Below are 21,802 nucleotides of genomic sequence, written 5' to 3'. Positions count from 1 at the left end.
TTTGGTTGGTTCAAGTAGCGGATCTAAATGATGTATTTAACATTGTGTTCTTGCAATAGATGCGCGTAGTAAATATTTCAAGTAATACATCGCTTACACCTTTTGCTTACGCATGAAATTGAATCGAAGAAAACTGAACTAGATTGTTTAGCTGAGGATGACAAGTGAGGGATCAACGGGAGTATTACCAAAAAAGTCATAAACCTATTGCAATTGTGTCAATTCAGTCATAAAATTTTTTGAGCCAATTTAATTCTAAACCTTTTACAATTGTGCCAATTCAGTCCATCCGACCAAAATTAGCCGGCCGATGTTGACGTGGACGTCCGCCGTCCGGCGAACGCTGACATGGCATTTTTTAAATATATATGTTCTTCAAAATTTTAAAATTTTTTTGAATTCTTTTTTTTTTCCATCTTCTCATTCCCCTGACCAGCCGGAGGTTGACCTCACCGACCATCGGCGAGGGCGAGGCCCCACCAAATTCGGTGAGCTCGGCCCTCGCCAAATCTGGCAAGGCCTCACCCAGCCAAGGCAAGGGTCGACCTCGCAAAATCTAGCGACGGCAGCCTTGCCGACCCTCACCTTTGGCCAGCCAGAGGAAGGAGAAGGTGGGGGCAAAAAAAAAAGAAAAAAATAATTCAAAAATTCAAAAAATATCTAAATATTCAAAAAAAATAAAAATATATTAAAAAATTGCCACATCGGCGTTCGTCGTCCATTTGTCCCCGGCTGCGTCCATATCAACGCCCGCTAGTCAATGTTGGCCGGATGGACTGAATTAACATAATTATAAAGGTTTAGGACTAAATTTGTTAAAAAAAAAGTTTATGACTAAATTAGTACACTTGCAATAGGTCTAAGAATTTTTTGGTAATTCTCTCGAGGATCAAGTTACTAAAAAATGTAATGCTTTTGATAATAATGTTGAGAAGCAACTTATTTGCAGCAGAGAAGTTTGGTTACGTTAAGCACCGTCGATTTTACTAACAAATCCAACTGCATCAATCAACATAAGTAGATCTGTTCTAGATCCATACCTAAAAAACACCTTGGAAATTCCAAACGAAATGCAACTTTTGCCATTTCGCACTTATTAAGGTCTGTTGCTCTAATGGCCACCCTCCAACATAGAAGGGGGAGGTGGGGGGTTTGAATCCCCACCTTCACAGGAGGTTGGGGTGAGGATGATTTAGTTTCAAGTGTGGATTTTGACTCTCACACCCTACAAAGAGGTAGGGTAAAAGTCTGAGAGTGAGAGTTAGAGTAAGAGTAGAGTAGAATCAAAAAAAAAAAAAAAAAAAAAAAAAAGGTCTTACTCAACCGGAGAAAATGAAGAAGCCGACAAAGGCAGCAGGTCAATATACGGTCAGAGGCAATCGAATTTTGTTGACTAGGTTATCAGTGTTAAATCTGACTAAACCTATCTGAATTAGTGGTACTTAATAACCCTATTTCTCTAATGATCTTCTTTCATTGATTTAATTAAACGTTGAATAACATGGCTAGTGAAAAAAGACAAATTCACCCAATAAAGGGCTTTTGGAGCAAGAGAGATGCACATTATACAATTAAACTAATTGACGTTTTTGCTTTTTCTCATAAAGGTCCATAAATTCGCAGGTCAAACAGATGGTTCAACCGCATCATTAATGAAATATTGAATTAATTGATGTCGACGAACCGATGAGAAGAGGTAAACAATATGGTTCAAGCGATAAATAAGTCACCAAATTCGGGATCAGCGAACGTTTCTTATCGATTAAGAGATTCCTAATTAAGTTTAGAAAAAGAATTAAAGACTTTCTCTCGCCGCTCTTGTTGCCAAAAGATCCTTAAACCCCCTCGGCCAAAGAGATCATTTAAACCGCATTAGCTAGTCAACCTTGTAGCTGTTACAGCCTTTATTTTTTAGGTAGATACGTCTCCCTTTACTTAAATTAACTGAACCTTCTTTTTATGTCAGGAATCCTCTAATCCAAAGGTCACAAGATAATTTACGTCCGGGGTGGCTGAGTTGGTACTAAAATCTTAAATCTTAAGATGGGCAGTAATTCATAAATTTCTACCTGGAATGATTCTCTTGTAGTCAAATTCAGACTTAGAGAGTCGATTTATCTCTGTTTGTCAATCGTATTTGGAAGGAAAAAAAGAAGCCATAGAAGCATAACGCAGTAAGAGACACTCAAGTATATCATTGAACATATTGGAGAATCTAACCATGCAAATTGGGTCCTATACTACCCAAAATAGGAGAAGCATACATTAATTTCACAATACTATGGTCCAAGATGCAGTTCAGAGATAACCTAAGTAATTATACTTTTTAACACACAAGTTCAACAAAGATCTGGATTTATGCTCCCTCCCAAATACACTTAATCTCAAGCCATAAGCAACCCCACTATCAAACTTCCCAGCCCAACCACGACAATCCAAAAGCCATCATGTAAACCGGCAACGCTGTTGCTGGCATGGGGCACTGGAGCAGGCGCTTCCGTCGGCGCAGAGGTGATGCCCCTGGACTGGTGCTTTTCGGACATGACCACAACCTCGAGCTTCTGTCCATTCTGACAGTGTCCCCAGGTTCCACTAATGAAGTAGTAAGGTCCAGAGCGCTCCAAATTCAACTTTGTCTCGCCATCTTTGTACTCTTTGAGCGGCTTCAAGGTATTGCAGCTCTCGTAACCCTCCTTCGTTGCTTCCAACACTGAATCGGCATTCTTATCATATTTGAAAACTGCGCAAGAGAGAGATTTCAGGAACCCGGCTTTCGACAAAACCAGCACATAAGCTTATATGAATTTTGGGTGTCCCTGTAGAAGGATCTCAATCATTATGAAAGTACAAAAAACTGAAAGACTGATTAAAATGACCGGAAAATGCAATACAAAAGATGAAAAACTGAAAAATTAAACTGTCCCTCTTTGCTTACCCTGTGGGCGTTACAAAAAGACAATGTTAGACCAACAGAAAACACAATAATATTTATAAAGAACATATAATTACCATTATCTACCGTATTTAACGAAAAACCTATATGCGAGAAAAAGATCAAAAGAATCAGATGATACAGACTCAGAACATCTCCAACTTTGAACCGGTTACTCTGAGCCCACTGATTGAGCTGCGAAGGAGACGAAGGAACTTCCCACGAATTCTCTTTGCCTCCAACCATGAATTCCCTTGCTTCTACATTGGTACTTAGAAAAATCACCATGGAGACCAAAACTGACAACACAGACGCTTTCGAAGGAGCCATTGCTGCGCAAATGAGAGAACTGGCAATGCTTGAATTGAGTTAGAGAAAGAAAAAGATCAGATGTGCTAACGCAGAGCAACGACGAGAGTTGATATTACTAGGGTTACTGGCTCTATGTAGCCGTTCAAGCCCCTTGGTATGGAGCGACGGAAGGTGTACACGAATGACACGTGGTGGGACCACTTGACCGAGAGTTTCGTCTTAAATCCAGGAAGAGAGTCGCTGCCTCCATGCCGATGGCTTTTGGAGAAAGAATACATCTCTCTTCATTGAATTCAGGTGTTATTTAGGGCAATTACTTAGGTTACTGAATAATTTCTGAACCGCATGATGGACCATATTACTTAGGGTAATTACTTAGTTTGATAGCTTAAACAATCTTATGACCTAGGATTAGAGGACTTATTGACATAAAAAACGTGAAGTTGATTCAAGTATAGGGAGACATATCTACCTGAAATAAAGGCTGTCACTGGTGCAAGGCTGACTAGATAATGCAATTTAAATAATCTCTTTGACCAGCGGGTTTTGAGAATGTTTTGGCAGCAAAAGCGGAGAGAAGAAGTCTTTAACCTTTTTCTAAACTTAATCCGGCATCTCTTATTGATAAGAAAAGTTCACCATTCCCGAATTTGGTGACTCATTTATTGCTTAATTTAAAGTTTCATTAATGATGTGGTCGAACCATCTCTTTGACCAGGAAACTAATGGACTTCAATGAGAAAAAAAAATAATAATCTAGTTCAGTTTTCTTTGATTCAATTTGGTGGGTAAGCAGAAGGTTTAAGCAATATATTCCTTGACAAATATACATTTATGAGTCGAATTTAAATTACTTTTATGAGTCCTCAAATTGCCTATCAAAACCAACCAAAAAAAAAAAATGCCTATCAAAGCTTTTCTACTTTTCGAGAAAGGACATTGATCTATCTAGCCGCTAGAACTGCTATCCATTTTACCGGGAGAAAAAGGAATTGCCGTTGATTAGGGTTCTTTCAACAGCTTATAAGAGAAAAAAAAAAATTACCCAAAAAAAAATCCTAAACTTATTGCAATTAAGTCAATTCACTCTTAAACTTATTTTTTTGCCAATTAATTCTTAAATCTTTTGCAATTATGTCAATTCAGTTCATTCAACTAAATTTAGCTGGTCGGCACTGACATTGACACCAGTCGACATTGATGGGCAATTTTTTAATAATTTTTTTATTAGTTTTCTTTATCTTATCTTTTTGTTTCTTCCTCCCCCCTCCTTCCTCCTTTTGGTGACTAGCTAGAGGGAAGGGTTGGTCGCCAAACTCAGGTGGCCGGCTAGTGGCAAGCTTGCCTCGCCGTCACTGGGGGAGGGTGAGCTCACCCAGCCATTGGCAAGGCTCGCCCTATCACTACGCAAGACACAAAGAAGACAAAGAAGGAGTGAGGAGTACCTGTCAACGGATCTATGGATAGCATTGTCAAATATGGATAGTCTTGAGCTCATGGCAGCGAAGAAATCCTTGTTTTGATTCTTATTTGGATCCCCCATCCCTATCTCTCTCTATAGCTTGCCCAATGACGGTGAGGCTTGCCCTCATCGAATCTGGGCAAGCATCAATGAGGCAAGGCCTTGCTAGATCTGATAAGGATGAGCCTAGCTAGTGGTCAGGTAAGCTCGTCATGGCCCAAATCTGGCGAGGTCGAGCTTGTTGATCCATTGGCGAGGATTGTCCTTGCTAGATCCGACGAAGGTGAGCTTCGCTAGTAGGAGGGTGAGCTTGCCATTGGTCGGCTGCCTAAGTTCGGCAACCGGCCCTCCCCTTGGCCAATTGTTGGAAGAAGGAGGAAGGGGGAGAAAAAAAAGAAGAAAATATAAAAAAATTTAATTAAAAATTTGGAAAAAAAAAACTATTAAAAAATTTATCTGTCGGTGTCTACATTAGCACCGGTCGGCCAAATTTGGCTAGATAGATTGAATTAGTATAATTGCAAAATGTTTAAGACTGAATAGCAAAAAAAAATAATTGTAGGATTGAATCGACACAATTTAAGTTTAAGACTTTTTTGCTAATTTTCCCAAGAAAAATCAGAGAAGGGAAAACATGATAAGCCACATCTTTTCTAAGATCACAGCGTTATATATACACAAATAAGAGCCATCACTCGAACCGACCGAATAAAAGGAATCGAAATCCCATAATGCCAATAGCTAGCAACACAAAATTACAATGAGGCGATAGCTGTTAGCCGTGATGACACATAAGAGTAGACTTGTTTTACTCACACATCATGACAGCACTTTGTAGATTGCAATTACACGACAGCAGACATAGACAATGAGAGCTGCATCAGTTGTGATACAACTTGAGAGAAGTAGTCACTTAGAATCACGAGCTTCAGTCGAAGATGCTAACAGAGACGGAAGCGGGGAGGAGGAGGAGGAGGAAATACAGGACGAGGCACCAATATCGGGTAGATCACCCGAGGAGGTGGGAGCAGTGGAGCTGGAGCTGGCGCTGGAGCTGGCGGGCCGTGGCCATGACCACCATGACCGTGGCCATGTCTGTGGCCATGGCCGTGGCCATGTCTGTGACCATGACCATGACTATCACCGTGGCTGTGACCATGACCACCATGACCACCATGACCATGATGGCCATGATGATGACCGTGGTGGCCACCGTGACTGTGACCGTGTCCCATGGATGATCTGCTGATTGCTGAAGTTTCTCTCTGTGTGATTTTATGCAAACAGATGATGTCTTGTATGGCTCGGGAAGAGATTGGTCCAGAATTTATACACGGGAATGGTCTCCACAAGTCTTGGTCTATGGCATATCATATTCCTGGAAGGTCGGTCGGATTTAATCCTCCATAATTTTTTATTTGGTTTTCCCACTGACGATTTTGCTCAGGAAATTGACCCCTCAATTATGCTTTAATAATGATTAGAAAATCCACATATATTAAAATGTTTGCAGTTTACTCGGAATTCCACCAGGTGGGCGGGCAGACCAATGTGGGCCAATAAAAATAACAAATAAAAGCTAACGATATAATAAGCGACATGAAAAAAACATGGGAAAATGCCCTTGTGTCGTGCCTATGAGCCTATTACCAACCCTCATCTGCCACAGGCAAGGGCCAATGATCCTCACCAGCCACAGGCTAGGGCCGATTGCCCCTCACCGGCTCTAGGTGAGGGCGCGTGAGTCCTCGCCTAGAAACAGTGAGGGCCATGATGCCCTTGGCCAAGTGAGGGCTTGGCAGCCCTCGCCAACCCTAAGAGGTTGCTACCCTCACCTGGGACCAACCCCTCACCTATATTAGTGAGGGTTGGTTGGTAACTCTTGTCGGCTAGATCAAACCCAACCCCCCCCCCCAAAAAAAAAAAAAAAAAAAAAGTTTTTAAAAAAGAAGAAAAAATCATTAAAAAAATACATTATTAAAATATTGTTTAAAAAGCGTCACATTAATGCTAGCCATTCACATTAGCAATTTGGGGTCATACTTAGCTGGATGGACTTAATTGGCAAAAAGTGAAAGCTTTATGACTAAATTAACTAAGTTGAAAAGTTCATGATTGCAATAAGTTTGGGATTTTTGGACAAATTTCTCCTTGAACCTCACAGCAAATCCTACATCGTCAATAAAGTCTTAGCTACTCCATTGAGATTTCCGAACAAACGAATCCATTACAACAATTACAAAGCTTTATCCTCAATGGGTTAAAAACCATTTTGTAGAAAGTCGTAGCTACTCCATCGAAATTGCTATGATCCTGAAGCGGTTATCTCCATGTGGTGTGCTCTGCAATTCTCTCTGCCTTCCGTTGCATCTATTGAGTTTTTAGACTTTAGAACAGAACGCGGGAGACTCATGAAAATGAGTAGGTCGGCTAGTTTATTGACCGTATATAAGGAAAGAGTAGCTTCCAATGCCGCTTCCTACTCCCTCTTTCGTATTCTTTTTTGCTTTTTTACGTAATTTTCCCTGAATATTTGCACTGAAAATACTTACTTCTTATGTACACAGCAACGATCGGCAGAAGAAAAAGGATTTTTGTGCTTAAGAATGAGGAGGTGCTGATGATAAGTATTGTTGGGTACATATGGCTAATTGAGGAGGATTAGGATCTTGTGGGAAAACTATTAACCAGTAGGTATTGTTAGTCTTAGTTACACGAGATTAATTGCAATCTTTATGTGCATGTTTATAAATATCATAAAGCACAATTTAAGAGCCAAAATCATGATAGTTATGAAAAATTCATAAGTCACATAACCAAAGTTTTGAGGAAAATTAGCATCCTTCAAGAAAAAATAAAAAGATAGAGAAGTTACCGGGTAACATTACAACTGAAATAGTAGACATTTCTAGCTGGGACTATAGTTGGTCATTTCGGCAGTCCTCTCATATTTGGCAGGTCAAACTCCTAATTTTGTTATGCTGCAGTGGCATTTGTAACAAAGTATTCTAATCTGATTAAGTAATAGTTCAAGAAAAGATGGGCGTTCATGGATCCAGATTAGTTCTCTAACGTCACAGCAATGAAGTAAAGCACCTGTTTTCGTTACTATCATGGACAGCTCCCATTCATAAAGCACGACGCAATGCAATCAAATGTCCCTCTTGCATCCATATCCCAGATATTTGGTTCGGATCTCACACCACTTGCCAAAATTACACTGAAGCTCCTGGTCATTTAAAGCATCAGGAGCATGCGAAATTGTCATCACCAAATGAAGAACAAACAGAAGGATGCAAATTCAATATGTAAAGACATTGATGGTATGAACATGTGAGACAAATATAGGCATGATAAAAAATAAGAAAGAGCGCAACATAATTCCCACCAGATTTCCACCGCACAGGATGTTACTTTTGACAGAATCAAGGCCATAACTCCACCATCAGATTGAGCAATCTATGTATTAGCACTTCAATCGACAAACAAAGTGGAATATAGATCCTTGGATATTCATCATCTCGACATCAGTGTCCTGGATTTGAGAAAAGTAATAATCTTATGATGGTGCCTCTAGTGGCTTATTAATCCATGACGGAACAAGTGGACATAAGCCACAAAAAATGCAATTGAAACCACACACACTTGAGTAGTTGCTATGATCAATCAATCCTTAGAAGTGTTATTCCACATCGGTTGAAATAAAGGGTATCAATAGGTGTTATATATATGCAGTCTACCTCTAACTAATACTTTAAGCTTTTGGGTTGAACTTTTTCTAACAATGAATGAAGTTCTGTTTTATTATGCATGAATTAATGAAAGAATCACATAATAAACATCCTATGCTCTAGGAAACCAACTTTAATAGAACTTGGAAAAAGGTAATACTCACATATGCATAAGAACATATTCATGTCATGTCAAGGATGAAGAGTCTTACTCCGTGACTAATGACATATAATGACATGCAATGTCATGTACTTCAAAGGCATTCTTATCTATTTTCTTTTCCACAGGATCACAAGCCAGATGATGCTGAAGCATCACATTCACGTGGTCAACCAATTTCCTCAAGAGTCCTTGAAATAAGAGGAAAACAATAAGACATCGACATGAAAAGCCCCATGCCAAACTGAAAATACTAATGTGATGTAGGTACTCTCAACTGCTATACAGCAAACACGGATGATCTCGAGAATCCGATCTCTATCGTGCTGTTGTCATGCAAATAATTTTCATAATTCTAAATGGGGCACATGTGTTCACCATCATTCTGGTATTCTCTGTGTAGGTGAAAATAATAGATGATTTCTCTCATCAGGATTCAGATACACACATTAACTATTGTGCAAATGACAATAAAAGAACATGACTGGTATCTTCCAAGTCAATTTGCACCCCTAACATTGCCAATGAGCTATTCTTATGTCAAGATTACACTTGTAGTTGGAAATGCTTGTTTCTGATGCAATTTCATTTAAGCTCTCCACAAAAATAAAAATCACATGGACAGCTCCTCCCACTTCTTTTCATTGCCATAAACAGCAAGGAAGTACTCGAGCTCAACAGATTTTTTGTCCCTACCATCAGCCAAGCCAAAAATAGTGCATATTTCTGGCTGAAACCACAATCATTGCAAGAGTGACTTTACAATTCTGTTCATCGCCAGCTGTAACAAAACATTTGGATTTGAGCTGTAGATCAAGAAAAGATGGCAATTAGATCGAGATCAACTCTCAAACATTAAAGGACTTAAGCAACTCACCTTTCTAGCCACCCATCGATTATTTGTCATGTTTATCCCAAAAACATGAAAGCAACACGGTTGATTTAAGGACTTCCTCCATACTTCTGGTTTGGATCTCACACTGTTATCCACGATGCAGTGGAAATCCTCTATTCTTTTAAAGCCTCTGGGGTGTGGACATTGTCATAACCAAACAATGACTGGACTGAAGTAATAAATTGCGAATGATGTTAAGCTACGAAATTGCAAGATGATAATTAAAGGCATGAAGAAAAACAAGGAAAGAATGGCTTCATGATTTGTACTGGGTTTTGACTGTCGATGATAATACTTTCAACTTGATCAAGGCCATGTATCTGCCTTCAGAGAAAGCAAACTTCACATTGGCATATTAAGCGACAAGCAAAGTTTGATACAGATCCATGGAGATTCATCATCTTGACATTAGTGCCCTGGCTTTGAGAAAATGCTAATGCAGAACACGTTTATGGTACCTTCACTACCTACTTCCAGGACTAAATAACGAATTAATAAAATGCAATCAATATCACATATGCATGAGCAATTTCCAGAATCTATCAGACAATGAATTTCTCTACTTCATAGAAGTTGGAGAGAAGTATTGCTTTATTTAAACAAGCATAGATTCATACCACATTGAGAATGAAGAATCTTGTACTATTTGACTAAAGACATCAAGTATCCTTTTGGAGGCAATCTGATCTTTTTTATTCATATCAGGATCACGAGCCAAATAAAACTGAAGCATGGAATTTACTTTGCTCAAACAACTCCCTCCAGTTGCTGGAATTAAGACAAGGAAATGATAACGTGTCAAAGAAAAGCCCCGTCCAAAAAATCCTTATGGAAGTAGGTAATCCAGAAAATGTCACTATACCTGCTATTTTTTGTTTAGTTGGAGACGTTAGTGATCTCCAGAATCAGATCTTTTCTTTCTCCCTTCTCTTCATTTTCTTTCTACATGAGCTCTCAGTTTAAGAGGGAGCTGAGCGTCTCTTTTTTCTCCCCTCAAGCCAACATCCACTTCCGTTGTTTAGTTGACTTTTCAACCTTCCCGTTTGTTTTTTTTTCTTTTCGTGGGCCCCAGAATTTCATTTTTACTTGGTCAAATCCCAAGAGTTACAATAACTTCATCACGATAAGTCAATCACAACATACTGCACCAAACTACTAGGGATAAAAATTAACACCAAATGAGTAACTCATCTACCAACCAGTGTGCTTCAACTCTTAAACTTGCGGATGAACACCCCAAACTACCTTTTATGTATTAATGTAAAAAAAGAGTATACTTGTTCAACAAAAGTAGATTTGAATAGTGACATAATTATCTGAAACAATCAAATTGGACAAAACAAATGTCACTTATTTTATGGCGGCAACGTCTAAGTCCTCCAAACTAAGCTCCAAAGATTGATCTTCTTCCTTACCATTCCACAATCAAGCTTCCCAAATAGCACAGATGGAGTTTTTGCAGGTGAATCGGGGAGACTCCACAACGGAACAATGCAGCACCAGCAATTGAGGGCACGACTCAATCGTGGACCAACCTTCTTGCTCGACATGAGAAGAAAAACGTCGAAAAGCTAAGGAACAGACAATAAGTTGGCCAAAACAGTCTCCACGCCTGCATCAAACACAACCCATCCCTGCTAGAGACGCAATCCTCAAATTCATAGTTGAACTGGCCAGTGACCAGATATTTCTCAAGCACAACTCAACATCATTCTTTGACACCTTTTTGTGAACTGAAATCTTTAGGTAACTTAAGCCACTTGCCGTCATTCAGTCAGCTCTGTACTCTAAATTTTGCATCGGTGTGGGCAACAATCAACTAGCATAGAGTTTGTAACCTTCAAAAAGCAAGACCACCACATTATAGAGGATCCATACAGAGGATGACAGAATGAAAACCAACCATGGCAAAAGAAACAAATTTAATGGTGTTTCTGTTTCAACATTAGAAATCAAAGTGACCTTGTCAGCAAGACAAGAATTACTTTGTTATTATTAGCCATAAAATGCAAAGTTTTATGTTTTCTAAGGTTTGAAGCACTGAGAATTGAACAAAAGACACATTGCAAATGCTAAAAACAATAGTATAGATGAAATTTAAAAGCAAAAGTTCTTCCAAGCACACCACAATATCAGAGCCCGATAACTCCTAGTGAAAGAAGAAACCAATGGACCACTATTATCGCAGCTCAAGCTTTTGCATTTTCCCACGGTCAGAAGGAGATAAGGAGCAATTTCATTAAACTAGAAAGCTAGCGAAGAAAAAGTAAGGACAAAATGAACAAGCAATATCACCATCACAACAAATCACAACAATTCGGACACTAGCATCCTTTTTAGTGTGAAATTAGTAGCCTTCAACACTATTTCACTACGTTATTAGCTAACTAGGATGAGTAAGGACATCCTCAAAGAATCTTATGAGAAGGAATTTCCACATACTCATGGAGAAAATGCTACTTTGGATCATAGGCATAAACAAATGGTTCACAGGAGATTGTTCATCTTTCCACTTCTCATCACCCCTCAAGGTGCTTCAAGATTCAAGAACAGGAAAGAAATGGCTGTGAAAGTAGAGCCTCATAAATCAAGGTAATCTTTCCGTTCAACCTCAAGTTTGTTCACATAGTTACCGACAACTCTGCAGTCAATTTCCACGCTACCTAGACAGGGTGATAAAATCAACCTAAACTTGTAATAGGCTCATAAGTCCCGATAATCCTACTATACATGCTCTACGACTACTCAGATAACATAAGGAAAATTCACCACCATTGACACGAAACCTAATCGAAAGCTGCTATAGTCATCTGATTACACCATAGCAAACTGGCATAAGAGAATAACCGAATAGATCTCTGCACCTAACAGGAATCACAAGCAATCGGTGAGTGGGTGAGGTTAGAAGTCGTCCCATCGTCGTCCATCAAAGAAGACAGAAACAAACCACCAGATGATGCTGGACCTCAATCTCTTCCCCTTATCTCTGTGCTCACTTTCCGCCCTCCTCCTCTTCTTATTACCAACCCCTCCAGTCGTAGAATCCATCATCGAACTGACGAAGATCCGACCATAGCCCATTGTGTGGTAAAAAGTCGGGTAATTTCTTGAGTGACTCGCACCCACGCCTATCAAAGAGCTCCAGGAATTTACTAGGGCAACGAATTTCAACTAAGCTTTTGCAATCCCTAACAATCAACGTCTTCAGATGCTCTGACTTTGAAAGGTCCAGTACTTGAATGTGCTTGCGCCTACGAATCTCCAACCATTCCAAAGATCCCAATTTTTCAAGGCCTCGTATCGCATGGAGATTATCTTGGAGATTATCTTGGAGATTATCTAGATCTACACCAAATCTGGCATATTGGGATAGTTGCAACACTCTTAGGGATTTTAAAGCTTCCAATCCATCCAATTGCTTCAGTCCATTGCAAACTATGAGCACTAATCTCGACAAAAATTCCAAATCGGAAAGATTTGCCAACCTTTCCACTTTGGGACATTGATAAACGTAAAGCGTCTGTATGCAGGAGGGAAGCTCTGGGATGCTTTGAAGAGACATGCAATACCAAAGGAAGAGCTCCTTTAGATTCTTCAAGTGAGAGAGCGATGGCAGCTCCTTGCTCCGACAGGTGAGCTCCAGGTATGATAAGCTAAAAGGAGGTTTTGGGAGTGACTCAAGCTTATAACAGCTACTTAAATGGAGGTGCTCGAGAGAAGAAAGCTGATGTAAGTTTTCCGGCAAGCTAGAAAATTCTGTGTAGTTTATATGAAGGATCTTTAGAGAAGACAATCCACCTTTATCAACAAAAAATTGTCCTTCCAGCTTACACATGCTGGCATATAACTCTTGGAGGCTTTGTGATTTTCCGATGGATCTCGGTAACCTTTTTACATTGCCAATCTCAATCCTCAGAATTTTCAATTTTTTTAATTCCCCAATGAATTCGGGTAATTCCTTAACCCTTGTTCCGTACAAGTCCAACTCAACCAACTCTTCCGGCTTTTCAATTGAAGAGGCGAGAATTTCAATAAGCTGCCTACAGTTTATGGCACTAAGCCTCTTCAGTTGTTTCAGACATCCTATACATGGAGGGATTTCTTTTATCCCAGTCTCGTCTACGATAAGTTCCTCCAAATTTTCTAATTCGCTAAGTTGTTCAGGTAACTTCTTGAGATTTCTACAATGGCTCAAGTTCAAGGAAACGAGACACTTGACATCTCCAATGGAAGGGTGGATTTCCTTCAATCCAACACAATATTCCAGGATTAGCATCTCTAAATTTTTAAACGCTGAGAGTTTAGGGGTTATCTCTAATTGCGAGCACCATGAAAGATCGAGAACTTTCAACCTCTCCATCTACAAAGAAAGAAACATATTCCAAGATTAGCAGTTAGATATGCAATCATTTATCATCAAATGTAACAAGAGAAAAAGTATTTTTTATCTTTACCTTAATTGAACTAAAAGCATTTTTTATCTTTAACTTAATTGAACTCCATCCTCTCCAATATTCACTAATATAGCTTCTAGTCCAAAAACCATCACTTGATAAATCCAATATGACTAATTTCTCCAAATGAACGTCGGTTGCCTTGAAAGAGTTGGGACATTTCTCCCACTTTAGCCATCTTAAATTAGCAAGTGATCTTTTGAAATCTCCATCAAAATCCACATCCTTTATGTGAAGGAACTCCAAGTTAGGCATTTTTCTGAAGCTCTCTCGCTCCATGAACTCTTTGGAGCCCCTTTTGTCCAGGCGTAGTGCCTTAATATTTTCATTTTTTTCCTGCAAAATATAAAATAAAATTGAGGATTACAAATACCATCAAACCTCCTTTTGTTAGTATACTCTGCATGTTATTGTGGCCGATGCATTTTGTCTACACTTATAGGAAAAAAGAAATATATCTAATCTTCTACAATTACATGATCATGTAATATGTTGATCTTTACTCATATGCTACAATTTTTGATGTTTTATGTGAAATTCCTATATGAAATTAATATAGTTTTCTTATAGATTTTGAAATTAAATTTTGTAACATACATAGTATTGAAGACTAACTAAATATGGTATCCCTTTGACATATGTGAGAACTGTTACACATTTCAAAAACAAAAGTATGCATTCATAAAGGATGGCAACTCATTCCCTTCCCGTCCATAAAATATTTTTGGTTTTGGGATATGGCTGGAAGGAACCAAGAATTTAGTCTATTGAACTTAAGTTTTCATTTTTGGATATTCAAGCTCAAAGCTCAACAACTACTCCTTGACTAGGAAGAAATTATCTAATCAATCATAAACTTATCAATTTTGCAATTTAGTCTTAAAACCTCCTTTGCATAAAATTCTAATATGGTCATTTCGGCTAATTTTTGCAGATAATTACTGACGTGGTGGTGTGCTATGTAAGACAATAGTAAATGATTGGATCATGGCAAAAATTGATTGAAATAACTGCATTGGAATTTTGTGCAAATGTTTAAAACTAAAATGGCAAAATTGATAAGTTTATGACAAAGTAGACATTCGCACTATAGATTTAGAACCGATTGAGTAATTTTCTCTAAGATGAGCGCACCACTCATTTAGTCATCATTGAATTTGCCCCAATCAGTCATAAAATTCAACCTGATCTTAGGAATTTGTTAGTGCTTTTTTTGCCATTCTATCCTTCATAATATATATATTTTGCGTTCTAACATTTATTTTTTTGCTCTCCAGTTATCTTATTTGATAAGTTAATTATCTATTTTTTTCTTCGCTAATGTCTAACAATAAGATATTTGTCTCCTCTTTGTTGGTAAGTGTGAATAAAGGCTTAATTAATCCATACCAAAAAAGGCTTGCTCATTACATAATAGAAGTGGATATTGTATCATACCAAATATAAAATGAGGAGAACACAATTTCTTTCACCTTTCACTATTCGTCACTTACTTCCTACAACATTTAATTTCTAAACATCTATATTTGCTTTTCAGTCTTTTCTTTTTTTTTTTGAAAATTATCTTGTATGAATATCTACAAAATCATATGCGTTGTTAGTTAGTTTCTTCTGTCATAATTTTTACTGTTGTTTGATTTTGCACAACATTCGTTAATGTTGAATTATGTGCTCAAAATACCTATGATTAGATTTGTGCACAGCACCAATATGAACACAAGTATATATTATGGATGCTGGGTAGAATAGCGTTATGTTGTTGCCAGAAATTGATGTGAAAACGACAAAAGAGCATAATAGATAAGAGTTGATAGTACACAAATTTAATAACCCTTTTCGGAGCATCGTAATCGCCAGTGCAAAATTCATGAACTAGAAGCCAAAATTGGATGTAGCTTTTACTGAGAAAATGCTAATAGGATGCTGAGAATGGTCATAGATACAAGGAAAAGGAACAGTAACAATAATAATTTGAGGGACCACCATTAGATAATGTGTGAGAGGCCAAAGGCAAACATAATTGTTACCTCACGTCTTGAAACGTTCATGGCTTCCTCATCCCATAGTCTGCTCCGATTCCAAGGCTCCTTATCTTCTGAACGGGCTATATTTCTACCCAGATCTCTTAATTGATCATGCATTCTCAGCTCATTCTTATCACCATATTTTATTAATGAAAGTTGAATCATTCTTGCCAATCCAGAAGCTGGGTACAAATTGAGATCCTTCCATAGGTAGGTGACAATTCTTTTGTCAATTCCAATAAAAAAGCAGGCTATGTCTAGAAACATTCGTTTTTCCTGATTTTCCAATGAATCGTAACTTAGCTTCAACTTTTCTTGTACATCAATATGAGGAACCTTCCTCAATTTTTCCAGCGCCTCTGTCCATATGGCTTCATCTTTTCCATTGAGATATGAACCTATAATCTCGAGAGCTAAAGGAAGCCCTCCTGTGGTGGCAATAATAACACTAGAAAGATCCGTGAAGTCTGTTGGAGGTTGTTTCGCTTCAAATGCATACCAGCTAAACAGAAGCATAGAGTCTTTGCTATTCATTTCTTCAAGTTCATAACATTTATATTCAGACTTCAAAAGGGCCTTATCTCGACATGTAATAATGATTTTACTTCCCGATTTGAAATTACAACCTCCAATCAATTTATCTACATGCTCTCGATGACCCACATCGTCAAGAACAATAAGTACCTTCTTGTTTTCACAACTTAATCGGACGTTTACAATCCCTCTCATAGAATCAAGTACACGACTTTCATGATTTCCTGTTATATCTGAGATTAGTAGATTTTGGATACGCTCCATGCCATTGCGATTAATTGTTTCTCTAATATCCTTAAGAAAGCTGCGACTGCGACGCTCAAATCTATTGGCAAGCTTATAATAGATGTTTTCGGCCAAAGTTGTCTTACCAATGCCGCCAATCCCACAAATCCCAATAATTCGAGTTTCAGAAGGATCAGTTTCCACCAATTTCATTACCTCAGCCACACGATCATCAATTCCAAACAAGTTCCTAGAAAGAGGTGGTAGGAAATCATCTTGCTGCTCGTCCATTATTACTCGTACGAGTTCTTTTATTAATTCCCCTTCACACCTATCAAACAACACACAACACACGAGAACTTATTAATGGCTCCACAAAACAAGGATTGAGGATGATAAATAGAAAAATTCTTCTTCCAATGAGGAGCAATCAAAAGAAGGCAAAAGACGTACCCATTAGCAAATTTCTCCGATTCGAATACTCTAAGATCCAGTGCTTTTCTGAGAGCCATCGGCCCTTGTTGCTTGACCTGCTCATCAAAACGATCCTTACGGGATTCGGATTCGAAGGCCTCTCCAAAGGCTCCCTTCAGTTCTCGGACCTCATAGGGTTTCACCTTGTAAAGCACGGCCAAGACTATTTGTCCTCTGCTTTCCTTGCACTCCATTATATGAATGAGCTCGCGGAGGCACCATTCGCTAGCAGCATAATTTTCTGAGATGACTGGGATTGAAACCTTAGAGTGCTCGATTGCACTGATGAGATTTTCACCAATATTCTCGCCGAAGGAGAGGTCCTCATCATCTCTGAACACAAACTTTGGATGGAATGGCAGGCCCACATCTTGGAGTTTATGGTAGAGGTGATCGACGAAGCTTTTGCGAGTATCGGGACCTCGAAAGCTTAGGAATACGTAGTAATTGTTTTCAGTCACAGAGGTGGACGAACTTGAAGCTTCAGTGAATTTTGCTCGCTTGAATTGTCGTTCTTCCATTGCAGAGCACGTTCTTTGTCTCTCTCTTACTCTCACGGAGGCTCGACTATTGAGGATAGGTTTGAGTAGGAAATAATTAGTGGATTCTCTCTGCGCCACATTTATCGCGTAGCTGGTAGAGAGGAAGGGGGGAAAGCAAGAGGCAAGGCATCGAGAGGAAGGGGGTCGTGCGGCGAGAAGGAGGAGAAGGATCGAGAGGAAGGGTCGTGCGGCGAGCGGCGTGGAGGAGGAGGTAAAGGAGCTGCGGTTTTTGATAAGAAACTCTAAAATAATTATAAAAAAAAAAGGGAGACTCTGATTGGCCATCAGTAGTGCTGGCGTGACTTTTAAATTTGGAAGAAGGGAATCCGGTGGTGGTGGAAAGGAAAAGAAAAATAAATTTAAGGCTGGGAAATGAACGAAGGAAAAAAAGAGAGTGGGGTGTACTCTAGGAGGATTTTTTAATCGAAAAAATAAATAAATGAGATTAAAAAATAATTTCGAAAAATAAAAGTATTAAATTTGAATTAAATTAATTAAAAATAAAAGTTGATATTTTTGGTATAGAAAGAGGGTAAAATCAAAATTGGTACTTCTATCGGTTGTCACGTTTCATCTAACTCAATAATTTAATAATAAAATTTAACGAAAATAAATATAAGGTAAATTTGTCATAAATATACTAATTTGAAGTTTTCATGATTAAAAAATTAATTTTTTAATGAACTTGTTACATGTGTACTAATTTGTTTAGACAAAACAAAATGCGTGGTAGATTTGGGACTAAATTTGGTTTTAGGATTTTCTAAGACAAACGAAAAGTTTGGGATACATTGAGATTGGACCTCAAATTTAGGATTTTTTTCTAAAATAGAAGAAAAGTTCATGACAGATTTGAGGGTGGACATAAAATTTGAGTTTTTTTTATAAAAAAAGTTCGGAATCGATTTGAGATTAAATCCAAAATTTAAGTTTTTTTTTTTTTTAAATGAGACTCTTCTTTTTTAGTATACAAATTCATGAATCTCTTGTTTTGTGGCATCAATGTGAAAGATGCTAGTGTCCTCCACCTATTCAAAAGCAAAAAAAGATAAAGCACCCACGTCAATCAATAGATTCCCCGAATCGTCAACCTGAAGATTTGTCGAGTACCCTTTATTCTCTCCTATTCAATTTCTATGCAGCATGAATCTCTTTTTTGTGGCATCAATGTGAAAGATGCTAGTGTCCTCCAGCTGTTCAAAAGCGCAAAAGATAAAGCACCCACATCAATCAATAGATTGCCCGAATTGTCAACCTGAAGATTTGCCAAGTATCCTTTTATTCTCTCCTATTCAATTTCTATGCAGTATGAATCTCTTTTTTCTGGCATCAATGTGAAAGATGCCGGTGTCCTCCAGCTGTTCAAAAGCGAAAAAGATAAAGCATCCACACCAATCAATAGACTCCCCGAATCGTCAACCTGAAGATTTGCCAAGTACCCTTTATTCTCTCCTATTCAATTTCCGTGCAGCATGCGCAAAATTTGATGAGGGATACGGTAATTCTTGTCTTCAACGAAAAAAATTATTAAAAATCAACATTTACTTGTTGAGGTTACTGTGTAGGAAATAGTAAGGATAAATAGTAGGGAACTATTTGGGAGACGTACATGAAGATGAAGAGCTATTGAAGTCATCCATGAAAGCTTAGGTTCTTTCAAAGTTTGCGGGTGAAGAAGAAAGAGTTAGCTTATCTGTGGGGGAAAGAAATAAAAAAGAGTTCTCTTTCCTCCAAGTGTTTTTACGTGTCTTATGAGAAAAACAATTGTAATAGTAAGTGTGAGCTTTCGTCAATCATAAATTATGCATGCTAATTGGGTGACATATTTTATTTATGTGTCATATTTATACTGCATTTTTAAATAAGTACGTCTTAAGTTGCTCATTATAATTTTTTCGTGTTATCATTGCCATGTGTCTAATGACAACGGATGACAAATGATATCTACTTTCAGAACGAATTTCACTCTGAGTTCACCTCAGGACAATTTTCCAATAAAACCATAAGCCACCTCATTTTTTATGTAAAAATTTTAAGACATGGCATAATTTTTGCAATGCACATAGCTCAAAGTTGGATACTCGTACCAATCCCACATGGAGGGGGCATGAAATGACGTTTTGTTTGGCCAAAGTAGAGACCAGAAAAAGCATAGTAGAGAATCTTACTCGCATGGCTTTATATCTTGACGATGTCTTTCGGTGGCTTTTCTTGTATCCGTACCTGATTTGCTCTTTTGTTCCCAACACCCGATTTCCTTCGGACTCAGTGGTTCTGCTTTCCATGTCTTCTTGATTTTGAGGTTAATTAGCTATTACCGTGTTCTGCTAAATTACCATCAAAATCGATAAAGATAATTAGAGAAGTTTATCATTGATGAAGTATTAAATTTTTCCACCTACTACTTATGACATGTCCTAGGTTAATCATCTGGACTTCCAGCTTTTTAACAATCTATCATGATCTTTTCGATGCCTATATCTATCAAAAATAAAGAACCGGTCATTCAAGATTCAACTATGTGATTCCTTGACGACATTGATCACTCTCTATAACATAGGCGTTCCCACATTTTTATTCAGCATAGAACTTTATTAGGGACTCTTCCTTCATATCAATTTTGACATCCCCAACATAATCTTTTGATGCGTAGCGTAGGATCACGAACCTTCAAAGGCCATAAAATTCAAGCTCTGCTCAGCTGTCTACTGATATTTACTCTTTTCTAGAAAAAAAAAATTCACTTTTTATGTGCATAATGTGACGAAGGATTATCAATTAATTTGAAGTTTTTCCGTAGTTGATCAATTACTATTGAACAAAAAAAGAAATTATTATTGGAAATGAATATGGCAACTATTGTGGGCTTCTATGCTGCTGATGCCCAGGGGAGAAATCCTGCGACTATCTCGATGCTTGCTGCATGAAGCATGATGTCTGCACTCAAGCCAAAACAATTAGTTTCGACATCATTTCTTTCAACTTTTCTTCATCAAATTGATTGATATAACTAGTCATTAGCCCCGCTCATTTGCATGTACATATTTAACAAGGATGAATGTGGTAGCTTTTTTCATTGGTGAACAATAGCTTTACTCATGTATATATGCCTGGATTCACATTCCTGAAAATGTATATTATGAAGCGGATATAGAGAAAATGGTGTAAAGGACTAAGGGACCAAAAGAAAGGAGAGAGATGAGTAAGATTAATATGCCTGCCAGGGCTCTGTCGTTCCATAATGTCACTAAACCATCTCTTCATTCATGAGCCAACTTTAATCACTGTCTGAGGTCTGGGGGTGGAGATTGTGGGGGGAGCAAATGCGCTCATGTTGGCAATAACATCAACATTTGCTTTTATCACAAAAGAGCATGTCTAGATTTTCTCTTTCTCATGGATCGACAATGACTTCCTCAAATACTTTGGCTCGTCAAATATGCAAAGCGATGGCAATGATGAAGAAATAATAGTTTGATTGTTCAATTTGATCTTTTATTCATAGAGCAGGTTGCGTTATCCACACAAATATATTGGAGTTGTGAAATTGAGACCTGGCCAGTGTTGTGCAGATGACTATTCGAGCCAAGATTGCAGCCAAAACTTACTGAACTGCATGACCAACTTCAAGAACTTGGCAGGCCAGACATTTAAAGGAAGCAAATGCCAAGTCGAGATGTTGTAGACGTCCTCTTTGTTGTCATGGAAGCTGCATTGCTTGCCGGGAGATAGCTCCACAAGCCCTGAATCTCTGTCCACGTTCTACGGATATATCAACTTGGATCCTTTTATTCACTTCGTGATCATCCCTTTCTTCTTTGATTTTTTTTTCCAGCTGTTTGTCTATGTCTGTTCTATTCTATTGCAACAAACGGGAAAAAGTAAAAAGAAAACTGTAAATTGCCTTTCTTTTCCTTTCCTGTAGAATTGGAAGAGCAACGGACACTGAGCATGGAGTTCAATTTTAATTGCAGAAACAATAACTTAAATTGGCCATGGAGTTCAAGACCAAAGATACGTGTACAAATTTAGAACGCCAAGTAATGCGAATGAATAT

General features: G+C 38.2%; 2 protein-coding genes across 2 annotated transcripts; both read right to left on the bottom strand.

Annotated features, from left to right (window-relative positions):
* Nucleotides 1-2,384: 2,384 nt before the first annotated feature.
* Nucleotides 2,385-3,262, bottom strand: LOC104430412 (early nodulin-like protein 1). The gene is made up of 2 exons (XM_010043147.2): nt 3,079-3,262; nt 2,385-2,740 (listed from the first exon to the last, which is right to left on the bottom strand). The coding sequence occupies exons 1-2, from the start codon at nt 3,260-3,262 to the stop codon at nt 2,385-2,387; spliced, it is 540 nt and encodes a 179-aa protein (XP_010041449.2).
* Nucleotides 3,263-8,156: 4,894 nt separating this feature from the next.
* On the bottom strand, nt 8,157-17,962 carry LOC104431986 (disease resistance protein RUN1-like). The gene is made up of 8 exons (XM_039303326.1): nt 17,183-17,962; nt 15,974-17,060; nt 13,947-14,282; nt 12,357-13,852; nt 10,355-11,330; nt 10,110-10,260; nt 9,475-9,661; nt 8,157-9,403 (listed from the first exon to the last, which is right to left on the bottom strand). The coding sequence occupies exons 1-4, from the start codon at nt 17,722-17,724 to the stop codon at nt 12,512-12,514; spliced, it is 3,306 nt and encodes a 1,101-aa protein (XP_039159260.1). The 5' UTR covers nt 17,725-17,962; the 3' UTR covers nt 8,157-9,403; nt 9,475-9,661; nt 10,110-10,260; nt 10,355-11,330; nt 12,357-12,511.
* Between the last annotated feature and the right edge of the window lie 3,840 nt (nt 17,963-21,802).

Source organism: Eucalyptus grandis, chromosome 1, assembly GCF_016545825.1.
Source record: "Eucalyptus grandis isolate ANBG69807.140 chromosome 1, ASM1654582v1, whole genome shotgun sequence".
NCBI classification, from domain to species: domain Eukaryota; kingdom Viridiplantae; phylum Streptophyta; class Magnoliopsida; order Myrtales; family Myrtaceae; genus Eucalyptus; species Eucalyptus grandis.
The sequence above is the reverse complement of the archived record's forward strand: the minus strand, read 5'-3'. Positions and strand labels throughout refer to the sequence as shown.